At 37.7% G+C, this 16012-nt stretch overlaps 1 protein-coding gene across 1 annotated transcript in view; it reads right to left on the bottom strand.

Annotated features, from left to right (window-relative positions):
- Positions 1-8925: 8925 nt before the first annotated feature.
- The window catches only part of Dcaf10 (DDB1 and CUL4 associated factor 10), a 45465-nt gene continuing 38378 nt past the window's right edge, over positions 8926-16012 (bottom strand). Inside the window, exon 7 of the mRNA XM_027931077.2 lies at positions 8926-15056. Coding sequence (XP_027786878.2) covers positions 14688-15056 — 369 coding nt within the window. The 3' untranslated portion in view covers positions 8926-14687. The remainder of the gene's footprint in view (positions 15057-16012) is intronic.

Genomic DNA, 16012 nt, shown 5'->3' with positions numbered 1-16012 from the left:
TTTAATTTTTTCACACAGGGTCTGAAGTTGCTGAGGCAAGTCTTGTGATCCTTCTGCCTCAGCCTCCTGAGCCACCACACCCAGCTTAAGAGTTTTGAGAAAGACAGCGTAAGGAAAACTGGGAAAAAAACATTGGAACCCAGTATCTTCCATTTGTAATTTGTGTGTAAAATATGAAAGTAATGAGTAAAAAAGAAATTAGCCAGGTGCAGTAGTGCACACCTGTAATCCCAGCAACTCGGGAGGCTGAGGCAGAATGATCAAAAGCTCAAGGGGAGGGAGGTGAAAGGAGGGGGCATGGGGTTAGGAAAGACGGTGGAATGAGATGGACATCATTACCCTAAGTACATGTATGAATACACGAATAGTGTGACTGCATACAACCAAAGATGAAAAATTGTGCTCTATATGTGTAATATGAATTGTAATGTGTTCTGCCGTCATACATAACAAATTAGAGTAAAAGAAAAAATTTCAAGGTCAGCCTGGGCAATTTAGTGAAACCCTGTCTCAAAATAAAGGCTGGGGATGTAGCTCAGTGGTAAAGTATCCCTGGTTTCATTGATCGTAGACTTGGAGATAAAAGAGGTTTTATATGTCTTGAGAAAACTAAGGTGAAGAGAAGTCCAAGTAGATCAAAACTTGTTTACTATTTGGAGCTCCTAAAGCTTCTATTATTTGTGGAACAAAAAGCACATTGCGTTTTGAGAACAATACCAAATACATTCAAATTTATATCAACTCAAACTAGAGGAAAACAGAATCTTTAATCATTTCAGTTTGCACCTTTTAGTCTCTTGTTTAGCAAATTTCCCTTGTATCTGTTCTATAAAGTTGCCTTTTTAGTACAAATCATTTTGAATTATAAGATTCTACAGACAGAGCCTTGGCTGTTTAAGACAGATTCTGAAGTCAAAAGATAAACCTCCCTTGAATGGACACTACTCCCCGACTGGATTAAGTCCCTTTCTGGGGCATGTGGTGAGTGTGCATGCCTGGCTCCATCTCTGTGAGGCCTCTGCTATGTAGCCATAGTCAAGAGGTTCTTATAATAATAAATACCTATTCCATGACTGAATTATTTTCTGATTCCAGATGTTGTCTTTATCATATTATTCTGTTTCATAGGTGCTTTTTCCCCCCTTAGGAATTTCTTTTAAGAGAAATACATAATGTATGATTCTGTTTATATGATACTATAAGAGGCAAATCTAAAGTGGAAAAAAAAATGGACGGTGAGGACCGATTGAGAAGGGACAGGAGGGTAGTACTCTAATATCTTGAGATGGAATTCACCGGTCTAAACTTTGCCAAGGTACAATTGATATTTGTGTACTTCTATGTACTGAGGATTTTTAGAAGGATGGGTACAGATGTCAGTATTTTATCCAAAATACATAAAAAATTAATATGGATTGATGGATGGCTAGAGTAGTAGATGAATGATACAACAAGCTTAGTCAAGGTTAATGAAGAACCTTGGTAAATGGAGGCTCCCCGTAAAATTCAATATTGCTGTATGTTTGAACATTTTCATAATGTTAGAAAATCATTAGGGGGTTTATTACAGAATACAGTATCAGGTGTTCAGTTCTTGTAGTATGCTAGTCACACTGCCATGAAATTATAGGGTACTACAGAAATAGACTTGCTAAAAGGGAACACAGGCTGATCACCTAGGGACTTACTTATCTTCCCCAGAAATGATAATGCTATAGCAGTCTCCCCTTAGGCCCAGACTGTCCCCAAGATTTTGACAGGGCTGTTGGGTAAAATACAGACTAATCTTTTAATTCATTCTCTCTTAAAACTGCCCTAGGGGTGGAGAGTTACCTAACACCTGACTAGACACTGAAACTTTCAACAAATACCAGGAAATTCTTCTGTGAATTAAATACATTTGTTACCCATGCAAGTAAAACCCAGGTAATACCCTCTTAAGAATAAATGCAGGGCTGGGGATGTGGCTCAAGCGGTAGCGTGCTCGCCGGCATGCGTGCGGCCCGGTTCGATCCTCAGCACCACATACAAACAAAGATGTTGTGTCTGCCGAAAACTAAAAAAAATAAATATTAAAATTCTCTCTCTCTCTTAAAAAAAAAAGAATAAATGCAATGTATTCATGCTAGGTTTGATAATTTGTATGTAACTTCTAAAAAGCAATCCTTTCACAATGAGATTTGGATCCTTCATTTTACCCCAACAAAAAATAATCTTGAGAAGGGCCTTTACTATGTAATGCCAATACAGCAGACTCTCATATCCTTAACTTAAATGACGTTCATGAAACAACTATTTTTAAAAATTGGGTTTTTTTTGTTTGTTTGCAGTGCTGGGGATAGAACCCAGGGCCAGGGCCTCAATGGTTTGAATTGTGTATGCCCTGGTTAAAGTGTCAGTTGTTCCTTTTCTGAATTTGTGGTTGTTAGCCATTGGGGCCGCTATCTACAGCTCCTTTCAGGGAGTGTGTGTTGCTGTTTCCTCTGTTTGACTTGGAAGCCACAGAGCACCAGGTCTGTTCCACAGTAACTTCAATCACATGTTCAACTGGGGATAGCTTAGCCCCAGCTGAAGAAGTGCCAACCTGTCAAGGTACTGGAATGAGGTAGCCAATGGGACACAAATGATCCACACTACCAACCTTAGGAAGCTGTTTTCTAATTGACTTCCAAGGACACATTTCATTCATGAGAAATCTAAGCCGTAACTGCATTTTTTAAATATCCATGGTTTTCAGAATTCTAAATTTTAGAATTTAGTAAAGCTACAATACATTTCTCTTACAGCATCAGCCTAGAACAGGTTAGACAAAATTCAGGGCTCCCCCTTAATCCTATGACGTCAGACACAATGGATATGGACCTAGCCATAACCTCCTGTGGTAGAGCAAATCCCCCAGGTGCTGCTCATGCATGCTAGAATTGAGCATCACTTCTCACACCCTCTGCTGGAAGGGAGGCACCTGGAGGACAACTTAGTGGACAAGTCTGGTGGATGTCAGGAAAGGAAAGCTCAGACTTTCCCCAAAAGGGGTGGGGTGGGGTAGGGTGGGAGAGGGAAGAGCATGAATCTTCCTCAAAGAATGAGAATCGTACTCCATGACCAGGATCAAGCCAGAGCAAATTAATGCAATCCCACAGCAGGTGCTTCTCATTCCTGGTGCAAGAACAAGGAGAAGCAGTTTGGGGCCTGTGTTAGCTTCCCATTACTGAAACAAAGTCCTGAGATAAACTGATTTAACAAGAGAAAAAGTGGCTGGGATGGTGCCTTATCCTGAAATCCCAGCTACTCTCGAGGCTGAGGTGAAAGGATTCTAAATTTGAGGCCACCCTTGGCAGCTTAGCAGCACTCTGTCTTTAAAAATGAAAAGGCATGGGAGAAAAAAGCCTGATTTAAAAAAGAAAAAGAAAAGAGCTGCGAATGTAGCTCAGTGGTAGAGCAGCCAGGGCTCAATCCCCAACACCACCAAAAGAGGAAGTCAGAGAGGAGAGTTCATGTGGGCTCACCGTTTGGGAGGGTCCAGTCCACAGTGGTGAGGCAGCACCTTACGGTGGGAGCACATGACTGAGGGAAGCACTTACCTCATGGCAGCCAGAAAACAGCATTAGGAGCCCATTTATCCTCTTCAGGAGCACACCCCCAATGACATAACTTCCCTCAACTAGTTCCCATCTCTTAAAGTTATCACCATCTCCCAGAAGATTTCCTGAATGATACAGTGAGCTTTAAAACACGGGTCTTTGGGTACATTTCCGATTGAAACTAAGGCAGGACCCCAATACTGGCCACTATTTTTTTTCCCTTTCCTTTTTTGGTACTAAGGATTGAACCTAGGGATACTTAACCAGTGAGCTACATAGACTCCAGTCCCTTTTATTTTTTGACCCAGGATCTCACTTAAACTGTTTAGGGCCTAAGTTGCTAAGGCTGGCCTTGAATTTATCATCCTCCCACCTTAGCCTCCCGAGTTGCTGGCATTAGAGGCATGTGCCTGGCCTGGCCTGGCCACTGTCTTAAGTGCTACTATGGGGGAAAGGGAGTCAAAGTAAGAACCCAATTCTGAGCTGGGCTCAGTGTTGCACACCTACCATTCCAGTGGCTCAGGAGGCTGAGGCAAGAGGACCGCCAGTTTAAAGCCAACCTCAGCAAGGTTGTGAGGCCCTGAGTTGCTTCAACTCAGTGAGATGCTATCTCTAAATTAAACATAAAAAAGGGTTGGGATGTGGCTCAGTGGGTAAGTGCCCCTCGGGGTTCTATCCTCAGTACCAAAGGCAAAAAAAAAAAAAAAAAAAATAAGAACCTGATTCTGAGACCTAAGATATCCTAGAATATAAATGCAAACATGCAGTCTGTCCACGCTACTCACCAGGAAATGCTGGAAAATAGAGTTGATGCATTGTTTTCTTTTTCTTTCTTTCTTTTTTTTTTAAAGAACTTAACCTTTATTTTGTTCATTTTTTTTAATGTGGTGCTGAGGATCAAACCCAGTGCCCACCTGTGCTAGGCAAGTGCTCTACCACAAGCTATGGCCCCAGCATAAGATGATGCATACTTTTCTAACCCTTCTCAAGATAATCATTGATTACTGGTAATTTCCCTTAATACATATGTATTTATTTCACCAAGGGCCAGGAAATTGCACAATTATCCCAGTATATAGAACGACTATTTGAGTATGGGTTTCTTAGTCGATGCCACTCAGATCAAGAGAGAAACTTAAGTTATATTTTATGTAGGTATAATATGTCAAAATACACTCTACTGTCATATATATCTAAAAAGAACAGGTTTTTAAAAATTGTAAGAGGGAGGGAGGGAGGGAGGGAGGGAGAGAGAGAGAGAGAGAGAGAGAGAGCCAAAGCTTAAAAAGTTTTAAGCTTTAAACTAAAAATAACCCACCCCCACAGGGAACAGATCTGGGGGAGAAAAGCATTTATATCTCAGATGGCAACTCTTAAAATATTAGTGGACCTAAACACATAGGGAGAGGCTTTCCAACTTTTTTGTGCTGATACTAGAATTTAGTAAAGCTACAATACGTTTCTCTTACAGCAAGCAAGCATGACCATCAGTAATCATAGTGTTCTAAAACAGGCTAAATACAGTAGATAATTTCTCAACAAGTTATCAAATCAGTGATTGAAAGTTGGGGCCTGAACTCAGACTTGCATGAGTCTAACTCTGAAGATTATAGGTAAATTAATCTCTTTTAAACCTTATTTTTTTCCTCTATAAAATGGGGATAACAGTATCTACTACATAAGAATGCTTTAAGGATTAAGGAATGCTGTGAAAAACTAAGTGGGAGCAGAACACTAAGCCTATCAGCACACAGTAAGCAAGCAGAATAATCCCCCAACCAACATCCACATACTTAATAACCAGAACCTGTGAGTATGTGATGTTACAGAGCAAGGGGTAATTACAGTTGCAGATGGAATTGTTTGCTCACAACCAGCCTTAAAATAGGAAGATTTCCTTAAAGATACAGTGAACCCAAGGTATTCACTGTAAGTGAAATAGGGAGGCAGGAGAGTCAAGAATCAGAGCCATACCTGTAATCCCAGTGAGTCAGGAAGCAGAGACAAGAGGTTTGCAAGTTTGAGGCCAGTCTCAACAACTTAGTGAGAACCTGTCTTAAAATTAAAAAAAAAAAAAATTAAAAATAAAAAGCTGGGATGCAGTGACTCATGAGGCTGATTTATCAAGACCCCGTCTCAAACTTAAAAAAGGGCTGGGGATGTGACTCAGTGGTAGAGCACCCCTGGGTTCAATCCCCACTACTCCCTGCTACACTATACATACACACACACAAAGAAAAGAGATCAGAAGATGCTACACTGTTGGCTTTTAAGTGGGGGAAGGGGCAACAAGCCAAGGAATGCAGACAGCTTCTAAAAGCTAGACAGGGCAAGGAAAAGGATTCTCTCCAGTGTCCCAGAGGGAGTGCAGTTCTGCTGATGCCTGGATTTTGCCTAGAGACCCATTTTGGACCTTTTTTTTTTTTTTTTTTTTTTTGAGACATGGTCTCATTATGTTGACCAGACTGGTTTTCAACATGCCTAAGCCTCCCAAGTAGGTAGGATTATAGAGTGTGCACCAATGTGCCCAGTTTACATTTGTATTGTTTTAAACCATTGTGGTAATTGTTACAGCAATAGGAAATACATGCCATTAATTCATTAATATGAATGCATGCTAAATAATCATTTTCTCTTCAATAAAAACCCTATCTTTAAGCGGGGCACAGTGGCACATGCCTGTAATCCCAGCAGTTTGGGAGGCTGAGGCAGGAGGATCATTAGTTCAAAGCCAGCCTCAGCAACCTCAGCAATTTAGCGAGGCACTATGCAACTCAGTGAGACCCTGACTCTAAATTAAAAAAAAAAAAAAAAAAAGGGATGGGATGTGGCTCAGTGATTAAATGCTCCTGTGTTCAATTCCTAGTACCAAACAAAACTAAACAACAAAGCCCCCTATTTTTTCTTTTTCTTTTGTGATGTTGGGGATTGAACCCAGGGCCTTATGCATTCAAGGCAAGCACTGTTAACTGAGCTATATCCCTAGGCCCCCCAAAACCCCTATTTTCATTTTATTTGTTGGATGTAGTACCTTTGTTTTATTTATTCATTTTTATGTGGTGCTGAGGATGGAACCCAGTGCCTCACACGAGCTAGGAAAGTGCTCTACCACTGAGCTACAACCCAGCCCCCCAAAAACCCTATTTTTAAACAGGCCAAAATGTGTCAGAAATAGCTGAATAAAAATTAGTATCATAATTAAATCAGTCTAATTTCACAAAATAATCTGAATTGAAAGAGACTTTCTCTTCTATTTTTCATTTCTTTCTTTTTTTTTTGGAGATGGGTCTCAGTTGTGACCTCCTGGGTTCAAATGATCCTATCCCCACCTTCCAAATAGCTGGGACTACACCAATATAGTCATGTCCAGTTGATTCATTCTATTTTTTGTCTTTAATGACTTACCAAAGAAATGAATGTCCCAAATAGGACTGTCATCATTCTGGTGAATGAAAACAACATGATAAAATGAACTGTCAACCACATTGTTGAATAATACAAAAAAATGTATAGCTTGACAGAAGTAAAAATTATCAACTAACCTTTCCATTGATACAAATAAAATTTCCACTGAATAATAATTTTGAAAGCTGTAAAAACTATGATTTGTACCATTTAGACTTATAAATGGCCAGAACATTAGTGAACACATGAAAGGATGAAATCTCAGTTCACCTGTTGTCTTTCTGCAGTACTGGGGATTAAACTCAAGGGTGCTCTACCACTGAGCTACATCTCCTACCCTGTTTTATTTTGAGACAGAATTTCACTAAATTTGTTAGGCTGGTCTTGAACTTACAATCCTCTTGCCTCAGCCTCCTGAGCTGGGATTTCAGGCATGTGCCACTGTGCCAAGGTCAGAACATGAGTGTAAAATGCTAACTTATGTTTCAGACAGTGGTTCATACAAAATGAAGTGTGTGTATACCAGCCAAAGCACAGTTTATCCCTGGAGGTATAGGAAAAAATGTAAACCTTGGTTTTTAAAAATCTTAATTTTCTTTTTCCTCTGTTTATGTTTTACAATGTACATGATAGATAAATAAGATACTATAATTTATAAATAATTAAAATTTGGTATGTGGGCTGGGGTTGTGACTCAGTGGTAGAGCATTTGCCTAGCACGTTCGAGGCACTGGGTTCAATCCCCAGCACCACATTAAAAAAAAAAAAAACTAAATAAACAAAAAAAAAAAAAAAAAAAAGGAAAACAAAACAAAACAAAAACTTGGCATGTATTCTAAGGTTTTTTTTCTGATGCATGATGGTAAAAAGTTAAGACTGTCATTAACAAGAACCATCAAGCTACTGCCTCTGTCACAGTTTTGTGCTTGATTCTGGTCTAAAAATGTATATCCCTGAGGTTAAAGCAAAAATTATCAAATTACTACTAAGTACAAATTTGCTATCAACCTTTTAAGCAGGTTAACCACACACAAAAAGTGTGTAAAATGTTTCAAAGGAACGTTTTTTAAAAGCACATCATGAGGTAGACTTATACCAAAATATCCAGTGCACGTAAAAAAAGGAAGGTTTATTAAAACCTTAAAATTTTATGTGGGTATGTACATAGTTAAAATCAACTCACCTACTCTACATCCATCCATTTGAAAGACTCAAAATAATTCAATGAAAAAAGAAAAAGCCACTTAGATTTTTAAAGCAGCTTTTCTATTCTACAGTGATGGACATTTGTCAAAAACCTTGAAGGAGGGATGTAGTTTTGTTTAAATTTCACATTTCAGAAGTTATTTTACTAAATCATGCATTTTATAGCTAGTTTTCAATGAATGTGAATATTTACTGGAAGGCAGGTAAGATTATATATAATTCTCATGTTTCTACAGTGTCAAAAATAGTTAACATTTAAGCAAGACTAAATTCATAATTTGTTAAGCCCAGGGCAAAATAAAATGCAGGCTTGTTGTTTGAAACTTTTCAAGACAGCTGGAGCAAGCATTTAACCAAGTATGAGGCCTTTCTCTGTGTGGGGCCCTATAGGACTGCAAAGGCCCAACACCTATAAAGCCAGCCCTTCCTCTAAGTTTATTCCAACTGCCACGATGGAATATCAAGATCTTAGTTATCTTTCTTTTGGGTCCTTAGTACAAGACTAAGCATATAAGAGAGATTCAAATGCTTGTTTAAGAAAAACTGATTCTTAATTTGTAGTTTTTCAAGTCAATGAGAAATAGTTGGTTACTTATGATCAGAACAAATCTTACCCTGATGAAGACAGTCTGTTGGTTACAATAATAAACAATTTGATTCCTCTAGTACTAAGTAACTTGCACATCACATTCTGGCTTCATGGGAGCTGGAGGCCACATATGGTGAAGGTTCATTTGATTCATTCAACAAATATTTATTGAACAACTACTCTGTGTTAGGTTCTATGCCAGGCACTGGGGATACAAGAATAAATAAGACAGTCCTGCCCTCAAGGAGCTTACAGTCTAGCATAAGAATTTACAGCACCTTAGAACCGACTAAGAAAACTTTCTGGGTGTCTAGTATATTATCAGAAACACTCCCAAGAGTCCTGAAAATGTCTAAAATTTTCCAGAAAACACTTTGGAAATGAAGGATGCAGTGAAATTTAAAATAAAATTCAAACATTCATTTTTTTAATGTAAAAAGCATGATATCTAAAAAACTTAGGGAAGCTGAAAATTCTAGCTATTTTAAAGACTTTGGACCAGATTTAAATTTTATAAGTTATTTTATTATCTCTGGGTAACACTTTCATTTATAGTGACATTTATATACACGTACAGACAGGAGATGTATGTAAGATGTGCTCCTTGGGTTTTTGATAAAACCCGTATGTCTATCATTAATTCATTTACAACCAAAGAGAGCAGCATAAAGGTAACCTAGACTTTCTTTTAATAAAAATTTCCATTATCATTTGGGAGAAATTCTTCGGATATCATTTAGAATTATCTCTAGGATATAAATTTTAGTACAATCTTATCCTATGGGCCTAAACTGTCTTTGTAACAACATGTGATAATTTAACACACATTTAAATAGTTACTGACAAAGTTTAATGGCAACTAAAATGGCATCTAAAATAGTTTTAAGTCCATCTGGATTTTCTTATTTTCCTGCACTCTTCCTCTTTACTTAAAAGCATAAAAGATCCCTGTGCATACACAGAGCTTTTGTTGTTGTTTTGCTGTACTTTGGTACATTGCTATTTTTTTTTTTTCCTAGCAGCTTCCTTAGTTTGAAGTATCTTACTTGGTTGCAACTGAAAAACTAGCCTAGCTTTAACTGGGATCTTGTATTATCTAGAAGATAAGCAGAAAGCAATCAAGGGAGCTGTCCCAGACTGTGTACTGAGAGTTTGTCCAGTTCTAATTGTAGACATTCTGAACAGCTTGGTTATCTCATGTCCCAGCTCATAATAGATGAACACTACACAATTAGAAGAAAGTGGGGAGCCTGCTAGAGGCAGGCATGTTGACAAAACACACTACTTAGGAGATAAAAAAAAAAAAAAAAACATTTTTAAAAAGTTAGCAATCTGAGGCAAATGATATATCTCAGAATTGAAGGAATCACTTCATAAAAGATATTAACTCATATTTGTTTTAGCCCTTTATATTCTATGAAATGTTTTACATATTATCAGAGCTCTCTAGGTATTTATAATAACACATTATGAATATAACTTTACATCATGAAAAAGTGAATGATACTGAAGAAGGCAGGGAGGCATACTAACACACCTGAAAGACTTGCATCAAAAATAATTACAAGTTTTTAATTTTGGCACTTAAGAGATATGCATTACTTATCCAAAATTCATATGTATGGTTTCCTTCATGACCGACACAGAGTATAACTGAGTGGATTTTCACAGTACTCAATGACTGCTGGTCACTAAATGGGGATGATTGTCTTCAGTAAGTTATCAGATTTTTTTTCCTGCTAAATAAAAGTTTAACAGATACTTGTGGATGCCAGTACCAATATATTCTAATATAGGAAACACTAGGCTTCTAAAATATTCTGAGTGTTTTCCCTATATTGCACTTTCTAGAGAACACCACCTTAAAAATTATATAAGGTGGTCTTGGTTTTAGACCCAGGAGCAGGGAACATGTGATTTACCCTTCCTTGCTTGCTTTCCTAAAATTTTTGGTATGGGCTCTTCTCAGGGATGTAACAAGGAGGAATGATATATATTCATTTCTTAGAAGCTTTAACCTTCTAAGAAAAAAAGACCACACATATTTTTTAAAGACTAAAACTGAGGTTACCTACTGCTTAGTCACTTCATTTCAAAACTGAAAGTAAGGAGTTACCACATATTTGATGTACTTCATCAACACAGCAGTGTCGTAAGTACACTGTTCTGGAGAAAGCTTTTCAAAACAGGAGAATAATCTATATCACATTTATCAACAATTGTATTATATTACCAATCATGATACCTTTTATCAATTATCATGAAAAAAAATGACTGAATAAAATTTAGAGTAAAATATAGCTGATTCGATTTTTACACAGAAAGTGAAACGGCCTGGAAATGGTAAGAAGTCATTTCTTTCAATAATATAGCATTCCTGATGCCCTTTAATTCTCTGATGACTTTTTGATCATGACCATATCTCAAGGAGAGCAAGGGTTCTTTTGTTGAGTTTGCTGCTGTTAATATTTTTTTAGTTGTAGATGGACAATACCTTTGTTTTTTATGTAGTGCTGAGGATTGAACCCAGTGCCTCACATATGCTAGGAAAGGCTCTACCACTTAGTTACATCCCCAGCCCACTGCTGTTAATTTTTTAAAATATTTTTTTAGTTGTTGAAGGACCTTTATCTATTTATATGTGGTGCTGAGAATCAAACCCAGTGTCTCACACATGCTAGGCAAGCACTCTACCACTGAGTCACAATTTTAGTCCGCTGCTGATAATTTTTAATTCTAATTTGGATGGCTCTGTTTTTACACAATGCTCCATATTCTTCATTTTCTTTTCTATTTCACAGACATCCTGCTTGAGGTTTTTTAGTAATGAATGGACTCTATGTATGCCCTGAGTCTGTGGTATTTGAATTATTCTCATAGAAACAGTCAATCTTGTACATGTTCTTTTTACACAGTATACAAGGTAAGATAAGGCCAATGCTGTAATTAAAAAAAACAAAACAAAACTTCCAGAAGATGCTGAAAAAGTAAATTAACAGGCCAATTTACCATCATTTAGATACTAAAGGGCAAAAGGATAGAGTATTTTGCACTATCTTTGGATTAAATCAAATAAAAAGACAAACCTAGGTTTGAATCCCAGTTTTGCCACCCACTGCCAACTCTGTGACTTCAGACAAGTCACTTATGGTTTCTATCACATCATGGCTGCCAAAGATTTGGGGCTAATTCTAACTATCTTCCAAGTTTTTGTGGGGGCTAAGAGTAAAGCAGATACATTATTTAACACATGATAAGTTCCCTAAAGTGGTTCAAGAACCATTGGCTAAATTTGGAGTTGGGTGGCATGTGGGTCCAGCATTTGACATGGAATCCCTTTTTTTTTTGGTACTGGGGATTAAACTCAGGGGTACTCAACCACTGAGCCACATCCCCAGGCCCATTTTGTATTTTTTATTTAGAGATAGGGTCTCACTGAGTTGCTAGTGCCTCACCATTGCTGAGGCTGGCTTTGAACTTGAAATCTTCCTGACTCAGCACCCCCAGCCACTGGGAATACAGGTGTGCACCACTTGACATGGAATCCTTTCCAAAGTTAATAAAATTTGTGGTGTCTTCTTTTGAATTCAATTTGATTTGTACTTCATAGCTTTTTTTAAAAAAAAAAAAAAGTATTTTTAGTTGTAGATGGACACACATATTTATTTATTTATTTTATGTTGTGCTGAGGATCAAACCCAGGGTCTCACACTTGTGAGGCATGTGCTCTACCACTGAGCTACAGCCCCAGCCCCCCTTCATAGCTTATTTTTAATAATAATTTTCAGTGTTTTTATCTCCAAAATTTCATTCTGTTGAATTTTTTCTTTTTATGAAATTTATGGCAAGTCTGCATTTTTACTGTGCTTTTATGTATATTTTTCCAATGGCTACAAAATTTCCAATTTTTTCAACATCTGTGGTAAGATAATCTAATTCTGTTCTAGAGTTAACATTGTTCCAAGTAAGACAGAACCTCTTACATATATGTGTGTGAATGACTATTTGGCAGGTCCTACAATAAATGTCACTTTTATTCATGTATTAGGGTTGTTTAAACATTTCTGTAAGATTTAAAGTACTTTTCTTCATATGGCTGTAATCTCAGCATCTACTCTCAAGCCCTTTTTTTTTTTCCAACCTATAAGGATATTCACAATAATACAACTTAATGACAAAGTGTTCATAAGTCATTGATTTAACAGCCAGCATATCTTAGAAATTGCCCTGAGCAAGGAATTAGGAAACTTAAACCCATGTCATGGTTCTGTCACAAATTTTGCATGATGATCTTAAGCAAGTGACTTAACTTCTCTCATTTGTCAAATAATGCAATTAATTACATTCCAAGTTGTTTTATATCTCTAAAAATGTTTTCATTTACTTATTAAATAATCAAAACACTTTGTGGGAATTATGTTAAGCACCAAATGAGTACAGAAGTATATAATGCTGTTTAAGACTATGTTTTTAAAATTGTGATTCAAAGGTCACCTGAATAAAGATTACCTGGGGCTCTTGTTAAAAATAGAGATTCCTGTCCTCTCCCTGCCTAAATCAGAATCTCCTAAGGTGATATACAGGTTTCTGTATTTTCACAATCTCTACAATGGTTATAATGCACCCTAATGTTTGAGAACCACTGGCCTAAAGAGGACAAGGCTGGTGCATGGCTTAAATTACTCCAGCTTCTGGAAAATCCCTTCTAAATATAATACATTCCATGTAGAGGAGACAGGAAGAAAGCTGCCTATTCAACAGAGCATCAGCCTGTGCTTGCCCCTACCTGATGCTTTCACTTGCTGTGTTCTATAACAAAACAGAAAAAAGGATGACACCCAGGTCACTGCCAGGATCATGATAACATCTGGAAGAGGACTGCAGCTCTCTGTTCGCTAATGGTAAGTTGAGCTTGTGACCCTTGGCTCAAGGAAGAAAGATGAGTAAAATGCCATTTCTTTACTCTTAATTCACCGTCCACCCCAATACTGTTAATACATCATTCTGGCAGAGAAAACACAGAAAGTCTTAAGTCACATTGTTCCATCTCTCTGTGGCCAAATACTGTACTAATAGTTTAAATCCTCTTCTGTACAACAGAAATGACCAAAGCCCATTTCTTCTCCTCCTTTCCTCTCTGATGTTGCTGATAGGAGCTAAATACCAAATAAGGGGACATGAGAGAGACTATAAATTCATACAAGTAAATTACAAAGAGAGGTGGTAGTATTTTTTCTAGAATTTCATAAAATCTCTCACATGAAAAAACTTTCCTGTATGATTTTATCAGGAAACTTAAAAGACATTTTGATGCAAGACTATCTAATAGTTATGAGAAAAATGCCATTATCTGTGCTCAATATAGAGAAATATAACAGCAAATTTAAAAGGCCAAGTACATTGATAAATCAAGATAAAAATTTTTTTTCAACAACTGGCATGTCAACATCCAACTTCTGAGTTTTATTCAATACTAGTGTCATGGGTTTCTCTTATCCCAATCAAAACTCCTCTGCCAAATGTCCATACAATTCATACCAACATACCAAAACTAAAAAAGAGAAAGGAAGGAAGGAGAGAAGGAAAGAAGGAAGGAACAGAAGGAGGCAGGAAGGGAAGGAGGAAACTCAACTACCATGCAAAATAACCATAAGAACTGGAGTTCAGCGGCACAGACCAGCAGGAGCAGAGGAATGCTGAAAAGGACGATGCTGCATAGTCTACTTGGAGATGCCCATATGATGCTGGATGATCAAGTACTCAGGTCACAGGTGTATTCATGGACCCATAAGAACCAGGATCTTGACCCAAACTTATAAGATCTTCTAAAAAGAAAACACTTCACCTAAATTGAAGTAATTAATAAGTCAAACACCAGAGAGTTCCTTATTTGATGTAAGTTGTGCCTAAAACTTTGGCTGATACAAAGAGACCCGTCCACTAAGGCACCCTGAGGCAATCTGACAATGTGTTGGAGAGAACTTTGTTGTCAGTACCACATCATTGTGAGAGTACAGAGATCGGATCACCCGCAGGGGACTGGATTCTTTGGGTAAACAGTCAACAAGTTCACTGCACTGTTTGTCAAATCCCAACAAGCGAATCCCATAGCCATGTGGGGAAGAAATCATTCGCCCATCAGGGCTGAAGCAAAGTTCTTTGATATAACCCCTGCCTACATTGGCTTCTTCAATGTAATGAGTCAGTCGTAGGGAACAGCGAGGTGAGACTGGTCGCACTGGAGCTCCTTCTTGGAATTCATACACACAAGTCCACTAAGGAAAGAAAAGGGAGACAAACCATGGTTACAGAGTACCAAAGAGTGCTACAGAAATTCTCATTTTTCAAAAGCTCAACAGAATGCCAAAGTCACAGGATTGTTGCAAGATATCAATCAGATGAATACTATCTCCCATTAACTAACAAAACTTGTAGGCCCCATACCTTCTTCTCTTCATAACCTGAAGTTATTCTGCACTGTGAGGTTTTAAAACCTTTTGTTCCCTGAGGCTGCCTGTGACTTCTGTAGTAATACTTTTCCTTTTCTTACAGCAACAACAATCCTGATATTTTAAAAACTTCTGGGGTACGGGCTGGGGTTGTGGCTCAGTGGTAGAGCACTTGCCTGGTATGTGTGAGGCACTGGGTTAGATTCTCAGCACCACATATAAATAAATGAATAAAATAAAGGTCCATCAACAACTAAAATTACATATTAAAAAAAAAATTCTGGGTATATCCAAGCCCTAAAGTACCTCTTCCTCTGCACTTCAAAAGCTCTTTTCCCCTCCTTTTAGTTGTGGTCTCTGGAACCACTGAGATCCTTGCTTTCCAGAACACTCTTGCTATCCAGAATCCTAAGGTCATTTAACCTTTTCCCCTTAGTCATCAGTTTAGTCTCCACCTTGCCCAGATATTCCTGATTTTTAAAAAAATAAATAAAATTATGATAATTGGCTAAAACCTCACATTTATCCAGCTTAGCTAAAACATTTCAGTGCTATGTTTACTATATATTACCTTTATTTATTTATTTTGACAAGATGAAAGAGGCAAGAATTAAGAAGCCAGACACAACCTGAGCTGATGATGGCCATTAGAGTACTTGCTAGCCTGCTACACCCAAGCAGGAGAGGAAGAAGGGTTAGCAAGGGATAAGGATACCATAAAACCACAGGGGATAGAAAAAGGATCGTCAAGAAGAAGGGTCTCTTGCCAGTCATGGTGGTGT

This window comes from Marmota flaviventris, chromosome 13, assembly GCF_047511675.1.
Source record: "Marmota flaviventris isolate mMarFla1 chromosome 13, mMarFla1.hap1, whole genome shotgun sequence".
Lineage (NCBI taxonomy): Eukaryota > Metazoa > Chordata > Mammalia > Rodentia > Sciuridae > Marmota > Marmota flaviventris.
The sequence above is the reverse complement of the archived record's forward strand: the minus strand, read 5'-3'. Positions and strand labels throughout refer to the sequence as shown.